Here is a 15,568-nt window from a genome sequence, read left to right as displayed (position 1 = left end):
CGTTGTTAGGACTTCATTGTTGGGAAGGTCCTGTCCATTTCAAAATGTTTAGCATCCCTAGTCTCTGTCCAGTACCATCCCAAGTAAGTGTCTCCAGTTACTTCCAAATGTCCCCAGGTGGGGGGCGTGAGAGGGAATAATACTGCTTCACCCTACCTTTCCTCATCCCAGGTCTAGAACCATGGTGCCCGGTTGATCTCTTAAGGTAAATCAGATTATGCCACTGCCCTGCTTAAAACCTTTAGTGGTTTCCCATTGCACTGATTTTTCTCAATACAATCCTAATTCCTTCTGGGGGACTTCAAGGCTATTCACGACCTGCCTTCACCTACTTCTTCAATCTCATCTTCTAAAGCTGTCCTCTTTCCCCTCTTAGCTGCTCAGTCAGCTTCCTTTCTCACCCTTAGCTACATCAACATATTTTCTGCCTCTAGGCCTCCGTGCCTGCTATTCCCCTGGGAAGCCTGTCTCTTGTCTCCTTTAGAGTAGCTCTTCTCTTTCTCTGCAGGGTTAGGCACTAATACTTATGAAGGTGTGAGGCTGCCAGTGGCTATCCTGGCAAAAACTGAAGGCAAGCACTGATGACAGAAAGAGAGAAGGAAGGAGGGAGGGAGGGGAGGATGAAAGGTGAGGGAGGAGAGGGAAAGAGAGAAGGGAAATGAATCCTGGATTCTATGGTGCCCTAGGTAAGACTCACCCATTTCAAATCCCAGCACATGAGGGGGTGACATTTCTCTTTTCACTTAAGCTGCTTTGGATTGGGTATCCACCACCTGCCAAGGAAAACACTCTAATACTCCATGTTCCCTCACAGCCACACCCGAGTATAGCAAGGGGAGAAAGCGAATGAGTCTCTTTTAGTACTGGGTAAAAGGTGAAATTTCCAGAATTCCCTTGCAAACTCCCTCACAGAAAGACTAGTCTCTTGGGCAGAGTTGCCCAAACCATTTCCAGTTCTTCACTAAATATTGCCTCTGCCCGTGCCCCATTATATCCTTTCTCTCTTTCTTCTTCCATCTCTTCCTATCTTTTGCCCTAAGGACACTCAAAGCTCTTCTCTCCTGGAAAAGAAATCATCCCTCTACCCTCTAATCTATCCTGAAGCAGGAGAACAGATGGGTTCCAGGCTAGACATTTTTGCAGCCAGCCTCCTTTTTATACTTCCAGATAGAAATAACAAGTTCAGTTCAGTTCAGTCACTCAGTCACGTCCAACTCTTTGTGGCCCCATGGACTGCAACATGCCAGGTCTCCCTGTCCGTCACCAACTCCCAGCATTTACTCAAACTCATGTCCATTGAGTCGGTGATGCCATCCAACTAACTCATCCTCTGTTGTCCCCTTTTCTCCCGCCTTCAATCTTTCTCAGCATCAGGGTCTTTTCAAATGAGTCAGTTCTTTGCATCAGGAGGCCAAAGTATTGGAGTTTCACCTTCAACATCAGTCCTTTCAGGGAATATTCAGGACTGATTTCCTTTAGGATGAACTGGTTGGATCTCCTTGCAGTCCCAGGGACTCTCAAGCATCTTCTCCAACACCACAGTTCAAAAGCATCAATTCTTCAGCGCTCAGCTTTCTTTATAGTCCAACTCTCACATCCATACATAACTACTGGAAAAATCACAGCTTTAACTAGACAGACCTTTGTTGGCAAAGTAATGTCTCTGCTTTTTAATATGCTATCTAGGTTGGTCATAACTTTTCTTCCAAGGGCAAATGTCTTTTAATTTCATGGCTGCAGTCACCATCTGCAGTGACTTTGGAACCCCCCAAAATAAAGTCTGACACTGTTTCCACTGTTTCCTCATCTATTTGCTGTGAAGTGATGGTACTAGATGCCATGATCTTAGTTTTCTGAATGTTGAGCCAGCTTTTTCACTCTCCTCTTTCACTTTCATCAAGAGTCTCTAGTTCTTCGCTTTCTGCCATAAGGGTGGTGACATCTGCATATCTGGGATTACTGATATTTCTCCCAGCAATCTTGATTCCAGCTTATGCTTCATTCAGTCCAGCGGTTCTCATGATGTACTCTGCATATAAGTTAAATAAGCAGGGTGACAACATACAGCCTTGACGTACTCCTTTTCCTATTTGGAGCCAGTCTGTTGTTCCAAGTCCAGTTCTAACTATTGCTTCCTGACCTGCACACAGATTTCTCAAGAGGCAGGTCAGGTGATCTGGTATTCCCATCTCTTTCAGAATTTTCCACAGTTTGTGGTGATCCACACAGTCAAAGACTTTGGCATAGTCAATAAAGCAGAAATAGATGTTTTTCTGGAGCTTTCTTGCTTTTTCAATGATCCAGCGGATGTTGGCAATTTGATCTCTGGTTCCTCTGCCTTTCCTAAAACCAGCTTGAACATCTGGAAGCTCACAGTTCACGTATTGTTGAAGCCTGGCTTGGAGAATTTTGAGCATTACTTTACTAGCGTGTGAGATGAGTGCAATTGTGCAGTAGTTTGAGCATTCTTTGGCATTGCCTTTCTTTGGGATTGGAATGAAAACTGACCTTTTCCAGTCCTGTGGCCACTGCTGAGTTTTCCAAATTTGCTGGCATACTGAGTGCAGCACTTTCACAGCATCATCTTTTAGAATTTGAAATAGCTCAACTGGAATTCCATCACCTCTACTAGCTTTATTCATCGTGATGTTTTCTAAGGCCCACTTGACTTTGCATTCCAGGATGTCCAGAAATAACAAGAGGAACAGGGTAAACAGCCAGACTTTGTCTCCTGTGGGCACTTTAAGATAATAGCCCAGCAATGGCAGGGGCAGAGAGGGACTAAGCCCTGCTTGGGTAAAAGATCAGGAGCTCACATATTTCCCATCCTTGGAATCAGAAAGACCTCAACTGAACATGCACAGAAAGGCTCCTCGGTGGTCAAAAAGGGAGAGGGTGCCAGACTGAACGCTTTGCTAACTTCCCAGGGATGCTCGTGCTAAATTCCATTTTGGCTAAAGGATGCACGTGCACATAGGGGAGGACCCTGAGACAAATCAGCTGTAGGGTCAGAGCAAGACAAAGACCAGGAAGACTGCCCCCTTGTAAATGATTTAAACTTCCCAAGGTGTGACTCTCTCTGAGCTCACCTGTGAGTCTCTCTGCATGTGTTCTGCTTTTCTAGTACCTGTCTTACTTTCCTTTCTAACTGCTGTCTCCTTAGCATTTTTTTTTCTCTAGGCAGCAAGAACTGGGGCCCAGAGTCTTAGCCCCAGTCCCTCCTGGTCTAGTGCTTAGGACTTTGTGCTCTCACTGCTGAACCCAAGTTTCCATCCCTGGTCAGGGAATGAAGGTCTCACTGCAAGATGCTGCTCTCCACTGTGTCTGTGCAAAATCAGTCCTTTAAGATTACATCCTCTCTCTCCCACCCTTCACCATCAAACTGCTTGAAAGAGATTACACACTCCTCTCCATTTTCTCATCATCTTTCACCAGGCATCTTCAACACTGCCACCAGGCTTTCATACTCAACCTTCTTGAAACTGTATCTGCCAGTGGTCACCATCACCTCCAAGTCAGTCAGCTAATCCATGGCCTTTGCTTGGTCCTCATGTTTATTGCTCTTTCTGTAGCATTTAGCTCAGCTGATCATGCCTGCCTCATCTTCCCTGGTTTCTGAGGTACCTAATGGTTTTCCTACCTTCCTGGCCATTCTTTCTGTTTACTGGAATGTTGGCAAAACCTCTAGGCAAGAGTGATAAGGTGAGTGTCAATGCTTGATTCAGTCTTCTGGGGTCAAGTGAAACCACTCAATTGGTTATTAGTCCTAATCCTTTAAAATTTCATAAGAAAGGGCCCATCACTTAGGTTGCTCAGAGCAACCTAATGCTAGTGGATAAACATTGAAATTGTCTAGGCACCACTCTATAATGGGAACTATTTATTTCTTTATGCTCTCTGAGCACTTGGATAGTATCTACAAATGTCCACTGGATTTACCACTGGAGGTATCCCTCTTCTATTCATACTATAAACCAGAGCTTACACTTGAGGTCTTAAAATGGATTGGCTAGAATCCATTTTAGTATATAGTACTATATGTATACTTCTCTGGTGGCTCAGAGGATAAAGTGTCTCCCTGCAACGTGGGAGATCTGGGTTTGATCCCTGGGTCAGGAAGATCCCCTGGAGAAGGAAATGGCAACCCACTCCAGTAGTCTTGCCTGGAGAATCCCATGGACAGAGGGGCCTAGTAGGCTACACTCCACGGATCGCAGAGAGTTGGACATGACTGAGCAACTTCACTTTGTTTCTTTCTTACTATATACACATATAGTACAATCAACAGGTATAATTAAAGTGAGGCTCCTGTGCTAATTACTAACCTTTCCTTATCTGGGAATTGGGGAAAACCAATGGTTGGTTTGTCTGTACAAAGTTTAAGCACTTGGTCCTAATTTAGCAATATTTTCTGACCATTATGAAATGAAAGAATTATTTTCTTATAAGGAAATTATCAGATCATATAGGTTGTGAGCAGATCCTAGTCTCACTTTTTCCTATGTATATAGGAGGTTTTGTTCTATTTTATTCCTATTTTCACTTTGATTTTGATTAGGGACACATAGTATGTTTGCTGGAAAGACCACACACATGAGATTGGATGAAGTAGGCAACAATCATGACAACATCTCAGCTTAGAACCTTCTTTATTAGAGCATTTTTAATGACAAGTAGATATAAACTTGGCAAGAGCACCTTTCAAAGTCACAGTTCCAATTATTTTTGTGAGGTCAAGAAAGAGAAGGTAGAGAACACAGTGGTGGAGGCTTACATCAAAGCAATGACCATCAAGCTGCTGACTTTATGTTCCATCAAACATCACTAGCACCTCCTCTGCTCCTGTCCTTGGAAGGATGAGAAGTTGGGACGCAAGAGCTGGCATTCATCTAGGCCACAGGCAGCACTTGCTTCCAGAGCAGACAAAGCCCCTACCCATACCCATACTTGGACAAAATGATAGCTGTATTCTCTGTGCCAACCGTCTCATCTCCGACCATCTTCTAGATCTTGAAGTATCTGATTCTGCCTGGGCAAAGGCGGACTGGACCACCAGGAACGCTAGGCTGCCCCCCTACGGGTGTCTTCCCCACGCGGAACGCTTCTCCCGAGGCTGACTCCACTGAGGCTACACCGGAGAAAGTGTGGCGCAGATCATAGTGTGCCCGATGCAGAGGCAGGGGCACGGCCACCACACTCGGTCCCACCACCACGGAGGCCACGGGCGGCCCGGCTGCAGAAGGCGCAGGGGTGGCTGTGTCCGGCAGGGCGCTCGGGGCCCCAGCTTCGGCGCCGTCGGGCTGGGGCTGCGGAATCACAGGCTGGAGAGAGGACCGTTTCTTTAGTTAGCTGCCTTTCTCCTCCTTCCAGGGGAAATCCCCACCCAATTCTCTCACAGTAATAATTTTTATGTGTAAGGAATCTGGCCAAGAAGAACTACCTAGGTACAAAGGATAGTCATCAGGGTTCCAGGGGAGGGGTAACTGGCTTGCGATGTTACCTTTCTCACCAGCTGTTTTGGGGTTGGTAGACTTACACTCACGTTTCAGGAGCAAAAGAACCCCACCTTATGGCTAACTTTCACCAGCAGCGTCACCCTCTTTTTCACCTACACCCGCAGTTACAGGGAGCTAGCAGGCAGATCTACCCGCCTAGTCTCTGCAACTCAGAAAACCACTCCCACACACCCCTCACTCCCGAGGCGGCAGCTAGAAACATGACCCTGCCAACTGCACCTGGGGGTGGCTCTGCCTTGTAAGTACCAGTTCCTGGAAGGGGAGGGCATGAGTGAAACCTTTCATTTACTGATGATTTCACATTCCTGGCACTATCTATGTTGTGGGGCTCAGAAGAACAGGCAGCTAATGCCGTGATTACTACTGCATGGCAGAAATCCAAAGGGGTCACTGGATTCTGAAAAACAGGGCCAGTACATCTATGGGGCTCTTACCTGCGTTTGGAACACCGTGCAAGTCACTGAGACGTCTTCCCCACCAACAGCTTTCTGAATGACTGACCCCTTACAGAAGCCATATTGCTGCCCACAGAAAGAGAGGGGTTATTTGAACAGGTTCAAAAATTGGACTTCTCACCCAGTTTCACTTATACTCAACACATCCAGGGTAAGACGCTTAAATTCTTAATTCCTGTCTTTTTGTTTTTGTTTTTGTTTTTAACTTTTTTTCCTTAAGTTCATGCTTTCTGCTTATATTTTATATAGAATGTAGAAAATACAGAAATGTTTTGCGAGTGAGAGAGCTCACCCATAATCTCAGAAATTGTGGTGACTCAGAAGAACTTCTGTTAACCTCTATGTATTTCTTTATTTTTAAATACTATTAGATATCTTTTAAAAGTTGACATGATTGTGACTGTACCATTTTAGAGACTGTGTTTTTCACATGCTAGAACTCTAGCATTCTCTTATATCATTCATCATTCTTTGAAAACATAATTTCTGGGTCTATAATTTTCTATTTACTAACATGTCGTATTTTATTCAACGATTCCCTCCTGTTGGACATTCAGATGTTTGGGGTCATTTTGAATCTGTCATAAATCATCTTTATAGATATGTTTTGTCAAACAGGCTGATATCTTTAGGCTAAATTCCTAGAAGTAGACATTACTGGCTTAAGGACTTAGGTTGCATACCTGAGGTATATCTAGAAAATCTACACTTTATACTTCCATCAGCCTGACATGACTCATATTAGTTAGGAAATAGCCTCTCTAACTCCAGGGGCCTCCAGCAGATGAGAAGATCTGTTGATAGCTCTTAAGCAGGGGAGATGACACCCCAAGGGATGACCTGGCATGACCCAGCCTCACAGGGCATGGGTCTTTTGCATTATCTCTTTCCACAGCCCCAAGATATAAACTTGCTCTAAGAAGGCTCTGTTCCATGACCAGCTTTGCCGATTCAGTGCCTGGCCCGCTCACCTTTTCTGCCAGCAGGTTGCACTTGGTTGGATCTACGACGTCTTTAGCAATACAGTCAGTAGCAGCCACTGCAAACTCCACAGAGACAGAAGCTGGAAGAGGCTGATGAAGATATATGAACATTTTCATGGAGCAACGTGACAGCGTGAGAAAGGCAGGGAAGGAGAGCCCAGAGGGAAGTAGTGAGGGCCATGGTACTACATAGTCCGGGGGGGGCACTCATGTAGACCACGCTGTGTGGCCAAGAAACATGCCCCTGGTGGCTTACACAGGGTTCACATGGTGGCAGTGGGTTTTAAGGGCTTGCATACAGAAGCTGGGGTTTGGGTGTTCCCTGAAGTAGGTGCAGGTATCCACTGCCCATCCTTCCAGAGCAGAGGCAAGTTTTCCAGTAGAAAGCAGGAACCCAGAGGGCTGACCTGACACTGATCTGGGTAGGAACCCTGCCTCCTGCCAATTTCCGTATTGGGGTTGCACTTTGAGACCCAAGGTTCAGGTTATTCCAAGATGGGATAGGAAAGTAACTAATTCCTCTCCCACATATTTTAGATAGCAGGATCAAATGAAAAAGATAACTGGAAGTGCAGAAGATATTTATGCTTTTCTATCTCATTGTTCTTGGAGCATAAGGACACTCAAAATAATAAAATATCTCTTATTTGTTATAGTCTGAGGTGGAGGTTCTAGAATCACATATTCTGGTTAATAGAATTACTACCTACAGTGTATTTCCAAGTATGCTATGGCTGGCATCCAGAATACCAGTTTTTTTTTTTAATATTAGAATTATATTGTGTTCAAATGTGCTAACCTAACCACAGGACAATTAGTTGTTTTTGTTCAGTGATTCCATGGCATTTTAAGACTCTGCCATTATATGTAAGTATGCCCATGCCTTTGTAAGTTTCAATTACAAGAGTTGATACTTACAAGAGCAGATGTTCAGTGGTGATGGGTGATGGTGATGTGGAGACCCATGAATTTACAGTGTGTGCTTCTGGATAAAATGGGAACTCCCACCCTGGCGTTAACTAAAACCGAGGAACACAGCCTGAACAGACACGCAGACTCGGACTATTTTATGTTGAAGTGGCTTACGGGGGGGGGGGGGGGGGGGGCGGTGTGCAGTCAGGGTCCTCTGGGTCCAGGACAGGACCCTTTCTTTCCCTTTTCTCCCACCACCCTCCTTGACTTCCTGTGGCTGCACCTGCTCCCTCCCTCATACTTGCTTCACCACGTCCACACTCCAGAGTGCCACCAACCTGCCCAATCTGTCAGCAGGGTCTCAGTCTTACCACAAATTTAGCCCGAGAAATTTCCACCAGCTGAAAGTAGGAGCCGTTACTCTGGGCATTGAAGGTAGCCAGCGCGACCTCTACTGCGTGCACCACCCGGCTGTCGTTGAGCGGGGCCAGCAGGGGGCAGTCTGGGCACAACTTGCGCACGTCCTCGGCGGAATCTGCGCACAGAAGTAACCCGGTTCGGGCCTGGAATTCTCAGTGGCGTTAGTCCCCGCTCTGCTTATTTGAAAGGGCTAAGACAGGCTCCGAACAGTTACAGGCTGATTCTCTGCTTCTTACTTAAACCCTCGGGTGGCCCCTGGCGTGCTGGCATTTTTGCAGGAGCTCCTCTCACCAAGGGGCGATTTCCAACCTCCAAGCAGAACAATTCCTTAAAAAAACAGTTTTAAAATCCCCAAACTCAAGGACATTTGGCTTCCCCTTTTCATCGCCAATAAAGTGGCTAGATCTGCTTCTGTTGAAAACAATTCAGGTCCCTACCTCACTCCCTCTACCGGGTAACCGTAATAAGAACAGTCAACTCTACCTGGACTGGAATCACATTTTGTAAACAGCACGGAAAACTGGCCATCTTGTTTCAGCACGTGGATATCGCAGTCTCCTTCCACCGCCTGGAGAAATACACCCACAGTGAGGACCCCAGGGGGCTGACCTTCACTTCTCAAGGTGGAAGATAGGGGTAGCGGGGAAGAGGGGGTGGTCTCTCAGGCGTGGACGTCAAAGGCGAGCCTCACAAAATCTCCCTCACTTGGTGATATTGAAACAGGACACTGGTTTTGCAGAGGTTGAGGGGGAGGCGTGGGGGGGCGGGGTACAACAAAAAGGGGAATTGTAAAAAATGGGCGCTAGGGAGGGCGCCGCCGACTGGCGGTTTCAGTTGGGGCACCACCCCGCCCCACCCCGCAGCCGCCCTGAGAGCACTCACGTGCTCCGTCTGCTGCCTCACGCTGCAGTTCGCCAGGGGCGTGGGGTCCAGCACGTGGCAGGTGGTTTCCAGGGTGTCTATTTCAAGGTCATATACCTCTCCCGTGGGCCGCTGTGGAGACAGAGGATGAAGAGGTGAGCCTGAGCCTGCTGAGCGGGTCCACGGGTGAGCCCCCACTGGGTGTCAGCACACCCATTGTTGGAAGGGTAAGAAAGAAGCGGGCATGGGCTTGGACAGGTTGAAGGAACCACAGTCATCACTCTCAGATGTATTTGGAAGGCAAAAATGAGTGTCGGTACTTACCCCTTCAAGCCCTACTTTGAAAAAGTCAGTTTGGGATTTTTCTCAGTCAAGCAGCAAAGTAAGGTGGTGTGGGATAATAATTTACTGTCTCTCCTTTATCTTCTCCATCCCTCCCTCTACTTCTTCTTTCCTTCCTTCTCAACACCTACTTTCTTCCTTTGCTGTTTTCTTTTCCTTCCTAAAGGAAAAGTTGTCTTCTCTGGCTTTTTGTCTCCTAGATGCCTGGATGCAAAATTGCTGTTCCCTACTGTCCCCTGCTGGTAGTAAGGGGGAAGCGTGATCCTTCCTCTGCTGGAGGAAGCAGTGTGTCTGTCCTTCCTTTGCACAGAGGACAGGAGTTGTGGGCAAGGCAGTGACAGGGGACCTTGGATGATTCCTTGGAGTTTTCCCTTCCAGTTCACTTGTTTCTGCATCCTTTCTTCAAAGACCCGAAGATCCAGAAGGTACGCATATGCCTATTTTTTCCTTTCAGCCCAACTCTCCTTGCCTCTCATTTCTGTTCTGCCTTATTCACTAGTACCTGAAACCTCAGAATCTCCTTTCCTGTTTTATGATGTGCAGATGTGCCCAAATTAACTTCCCGAAAACACTCAGAGCTAGTGATAGGAGCCAGCATTCCAGCTGTTCTCAAACCCTGCTGTAAGTGAAAATTGCAACATTGTTCTTTCTTTCCCTCAAATATGCAGGTTGTGTGTTATTTCCCCTGAACTGATCATTGCTTCCTCTGAACCACTACTGTACTTCACTATTGCATAACTCCTAAACTCCATCCGGGACAACCCTGATTTCAAATATTTTGTCCTATTGTAAGATCAGAGGTCTGTGAGTCAGTCCAGATGTCCTGAAGTTTGCCGTATTTTCCTTCCTAGATTGTGAATCTTCTGTGGTACTAATTATGTCTTTCTCATCTTTGTGTTAGGTTGGATCATTATCTGACTTCTTGCCAATATCTGACTGCTTTTAATATACAAGGCTGGCTATTTCATTAATTCAACTTAGCATGTCCCGTAGCACTTGACACTGGTTCTTGTCCTGGAAGACTTGTAGTTAGTTGTTGGCTGAAAGAATTATCCTTCATCAGCTATAAAATCTAATTTCAAAATAGGCAGTAGACAGATGCCTTTTCCCCACCTCTCCAAATCACTCAGCTGACCTCCAAGGCACATTTCCCAGTTTGATCTGATCGTTGTCACCAGCTTCAGACTGCATTGCTTTCTCCTCCAGAGAGAGGTGAGGAGGTGTGAGGAGGTGAATCCTTTCAAGCCAAGATTTCTCACTGGGATGTGAGTACCTTTCTTGGGAAAGCAGCTTGTGTAGAGGAAGGAATACAGTGCTAAAATAGAATCCTAGCCTGATGCTTACTGTCTTCTGACCTTGGGTAAAAAAAAAAAATGCCCTAAATATGTCAGAGCCTTCGTTATCTCTTATGTAAGACAAGGACAGTACCCCCACAGAACTGGGGATGCAGCGGGGAAGGGGTTACAGAGATGAACTATATGAAAGGGACTGGCACATAATAGGCACTTTAAAAATGTGCGCTTCATTCACACTCAGTCTTTATGCAGAGAAACAGAAACAAAGAAAAAGAAATGTTTTCCGGCCAGTGGTAGTTTGGCAACCAGAATCCTTTCTCTGGTGCTAGTTTTTCTAGAAGGTCACACTTTCTACTTGTGGCCTTCAAAATACCATTTGAAGCCTTGTCCTCTCCTCACACCTCCTGCTCCCATCCAGCACCCTCCTGGAGACCCTGAACACAGTACAGAATGTCTCCTCTCTTCCTCAGCCTGCCCTCTCCCTTGCTCCTTGGAGGAATCAGGGCATTTTTCACTATGCAGTTTCCTTTGTTCTGGGAGGCAGGCTCTCAGAGACACCCAGCTGAGCCTCCCACACCAGCCTGTCCCGCCTGGCAGGGCTGGTTCACTTACCCTTGGCCACACCTTCACACTGTCAATCTGGTTCAAGGTGTGCTTGTAGCCCCGAGGAAGGTGCTTATTGATGTAGTCCACGGCCGCCAAGGCTGCTTGCTCTGTGTCTGGGTCATCACAGGCCGGTTCCTTATAACCTGCAATTGGGTCAAGTGGGATCGAGTGGCAGCCCCAGAGCTGAGCCAGGCAAAAGAGCAGAATGAAGGATTTCATGGTGGTTTCAGAGAGGCCCTGGTTTGTCAGCAGGCAGGCAGCTGGAGGCTTCCAGACCAACCCAGGTGCTCTGACTGGTGGAGTGTCCAAAGGCTTTATTTATATGTTGGAGCCTGCGGAAGGATTGCGTAAGGATATGGGATGATTTCTGTTCTGGTTCCAAAAAAAAGCCCCCTGCAAACATCAGTCCTGGAAAAGCAAACAGGTTATGACATCGCTGGCCCCCAAGAAATCTGCCAAAGTCAATGCTGCTTGGGGGCCCGTGTGGGCAGGTTGGGGGGTGGGCTGGGGAGATGCTCCAGAGTTGGCCTGGAACATGGTAACAGCAGCAAAGAGAGGAGGCAGCTGAGAGGACAAGGTGAGCACTAAGGTGACAAGGGGCTGGCACGGTCGGCCCTGGAGCGCTGTGATTCTGGCAGCAGAGAGAATGCCCTCCATTGGGAGCTGAGGGCAACATGGGGTCCATGTTGGGGAAAGTAGGGATGCTCAGCAATTTACTAAAATCTTCACATGTCAGGGACAATTACCTTCTTCTGGAGGGAGAACAAGGCCCACAGATGTAGCCAAGTTACCAATGATTTGGAGTGAAGAGGGAAAGTTATGGGATCTTGGATAAGATCTAAGCCAAGATCTTGGATAAGATCCTTAGAGAAAAGAAGAAAGGAAGGGAGAGATTTCTGCCTGGAGTGGGGAATGGGGAGAGAGCTTCCTCCCTTCCTGTAGCAGGGCCGGGAGGGCTACGGCCTGCAGAGCTTCCCCATTGCCACGTCCCCTTCTCTCCAAACCAGACTGCCAACACACTGCCCAGATGCACCCTGACCTGGGTTCCCTGGGTGGCTGCGTGTGATTGGCACCAGTGACCAAGTGTCACCGGTGACCCCGTGCTCCCGTGGCCTGTGCCCTCAGCCAGTAGACAAGTGCAGCAGAGAGGAGCCCTGGTCCAACAGCCACTCACTTGGCAGAGCTCTGGCTTTGAATCCTGCCCTGCAGGCTGAGACTCTGTGAGGACACTGACACAGATGCCTCCGTAGGGCCCTTTGGAGCATTAGCAGAACTAGAGTGAGTCTTGGCGGCCAGAGCACGCGGTCACAGTATTGGCTCAGACACTGCCTCTCAGTTGTGGCCCCTGACGATCTCAGGTGTGACCTCCAAGGAGAGGTGGTCAGGATAGCGAGAGCCTTGGAAAACATCATCTGAGGTTTAGTTTGGTTTAGCCTGGAGCGGAGAAGCCCGAAACGTGGAAACCAACACGTTTTCCAAATATTTAGAGGTTATCATTGCGTGTGGGTGGACTTGCTCTGTTGTTTGCTATTGCTTTAGAGAACAAAACTTGGTTTAAAAGGGGGGGGAGTGTTCTATAGAGAAGCTTAATAATATTGACTTCCTGTAAGGAGGGAGATAAGCAAGAGGGGAGCCTGTGATGGGTAGAGAAGGTAGTAGGCAGTATAAGCATGGTTTTCATATTTGCTCCCAGCTGCTCACAAACAGACCCTTAATTCCAGAGGCTTAGAAGGTGTGGTCAGGACCCCAGGTTCTTTGGTCATCCCTCAGGATAAGCCTTAGAACTGAGGGTCTTTCCATTAGCCTTGTGCCCCCATTGCCTCCAGGGCCTTGACTTATGAGAAGCTTTTTGCAGATGCTCTGCTTTTCTTTTAAAATACAAAACAGTCATTACTAAAAATTTGAAAATCACAAAAAATATATGCAGTGAGTTTCATATATCATATATGTTTCATATATCATAAGCTCAAGTGTGTTCAATATAATTTTAATTTCCATAACACAGTTGGATTTCTGACTCTAAACTTTCTTTCATGAAAATAGAATCTACTCACTTCCAGGCAACCCAGCTTTCCAGGTAGTTGGATTGAAACCCAGTCCAATTTAGTTTTGCCATTATGCTTCTTCTCCTAATGAGGTTAGAAGAAAGCCTGAAGTGCAGAGGGGGAGATTTATGCAAATACTGATTTTGTCAAGGTCAAGAGGTATCTACTTTTGCCTTGGCATCTTCTGCCAGGTAGCCTGTCTCATGTGGTCCTCAGACAAATGCACTCATGAGCTAATGGCCTGCTTTCCTCCATCTAATCCATAGAAAGACAGTCCTCCCACATCCTATGATCAGGGGTCATATTATCAAAGCTGTGGCACCCTGTCTAGCCCACAGGTCTCTTCTTAGCTGGGAGCTACCCACCTCGTTTTATTTTTTTGGCCACACCATGCAACATGCGGAACTTCCCTGATCGGGGATAGAATCCACGCCCCATGCAATGGAAGCAGAGTCCACTGGGTAACCACGGAAGTCCCAGGGCTACCCGCCTCTTTAAGCTTGGCAGAATTTGTCTGCTTGCCCTCCCAGGCTGTGGGGGCTTCCTGAGGCTGCCTTCAAACTTGTCTGTTTAGACATTGCTGTCACAGCCCACGGGCCCCCACCCCCCACTAGGGCGGCCCTGCAGGGGGCTTCTCCCTGCCATGTGATGTCTCACTGTGCTACCTGTGTGTCCCCTCCCCTCCCTATCCCTGCAGCGAGGTTCCAGGCTCTTCTGGAGGCTCTTCTCCAGGACTCCCACACTGTTCTGGGGGTGGTTCTATTGCCATCCCAGTCTGAGGGTAGAGGAAGAGAAAAAAAAGTTCTCTCTGATCATCCTGTCTGACCATTTCTGTTCTATATATACTTGGCACATTTCTTTTGATATCTTTGTTCTTGCATCTTTCATGGGTGACAATTTCTAAAGCCCCAGGTATTGTCCTATTTTGCTGATGTTAGAAAAACAAAGCATGTAGTAAAGAGCAATTAATATCTCGCCTGTCATCTTAACACAGATAAACACTGAAACAAAACTCACTCACAATCTCGTCACCCAGAGATCAACAGTGTTAATGTTTTGGTGCATTTGCATCTTATTTTAATATAATTCAGTGTAATATAATCATACTTATGTACAGATTTGTATTCTTTTTTAATTTAACATTATAACTTGAATATTTCTTCATGTTATTACATACTTTAAATCTGCTTATAATGACTACCTATAATTCTGTTGTATCATAATCTATTTTACCATTCTCTTATTGTTGTGCATTTAGTTTGTTTTCAATCGAGCACTCTCATGTACAAAGTCATAATGAACTTTTAATTCAGGAATCTTTGACTTTCTAGTTATTTTTATTCAGGATAGAGGTTTATTAGTGAATCATTGATTTTAAAACATCTTAATTTCTGTGGCCAAATTGCCTGTCAGAAATTTCTACATTAATTTCTACCCCTATCTGATAGGGTATATCAAATTTATATACTGTTTTATATATATATATATATATATGTATACATATATACACACACACACACTGGTATATTATGCCAGGTCAACTCTTTTCTCTTTTCCTCTGCCACTGCTTCCATGCTGACTTTTGGGGGGAACTTAGGTATGGGAAAATCATCAGAACTCTTTTTTAATGTATTTTATGAATATCTTTGGTTTTAGCTCAACTATTCCATATGTCTAATGCTTATAAACTAAAATAGCTTTGGTGTCAAGCCGAATAAAATGGTCTCAATTTTTTTCAGTTGGAAAAACAAAGATTACCATTTACTTACTGAAAATGAAGGAGACACTAGAGGATCTTTTGATATGTTTTCCAAGAAAGCTGTGACAAAGGATGCCCAAGGGAGGCTCTAAGTATTTCACCGTGCCTGACGACATCACTTTCAAACTTTGAAAGATTTTCACACACCGAATGCATGTACCCTTGAGTGATCTTGGGTAAGTTTCATCCACCTAGCTCCAGCATATCAAGAGGAGACAAGCATTTACTCCATTTTCTGGTCATTCGTCTCATTATTTTAATGACTTCTCTTTGCATTTTTCTTTGAGGCCCAGGTCTGCACTAAAACAACGTCTAGTAGCACATTGAGGATATCAGGAACTTGTTAGAGCTGGTTGGGAAGAGCAGTCCCAAAG

At 46.0% G+C, this 15,568-nt stretch overlaps 1 protein-coding gene across 1 annotated transcript; it reads right to left on the bottom strand.

Moving 5' to 3' along the window:
• Nucleotides 1-4,699: 4,699 nt before the first annotated feature.
• Nucleotides 4,700-11,658, bottom strand: AHSG (alpha 2-HS glycoprotein). Its single transcript, XM_061167901.1, has 7 exons — nucleotides 11,397-11,658; nucleotides 9,169-9,279; nucleotides 8,770-8,854; nucleotides 8,238-8,401; nucleotides 6,943-7,044; nucleotides 5,951-6,037; nucleotides 4,700-5,321 (listed from the first exon to the last, which is right to left on the bottom strand). The coding sequence occupies exons 1-7, from the start codon at nucleotides 11,607-11,609 to the stop codon at nucleotides 5,004-5,006; spliced, it is 1,080 nt and encodes a 359-aa protein (XP_061023884.1). The 5' UTR covers nucleotides 11,610-11,658; the 3' UTR covers nucleotides 4,700-5,003.
• Between the last annotated feature and the right edge of the window lie 3,910 nt (nucleotides 11,659-15,568).

The sequence above is a fragment of the Dama dama genome, chromosome 19, assembly GCF_033118175.1.
Source record: "Dama dama isolate Ldn47 chromosome 19, ASM3311817v1, whole genome shotgun sequence".
NCBI classification, from domain to species: Eukaryota; Metazoa; Chordata; class Mammalia; order Artiodactyla; family Cervidae; genus Dama; species Dama dama.
The sequence above is the reverse complement of the archived record's forward strand: the minus strand, read 5'-3'. Positions and strand labels throughout refer to the sequence as shown.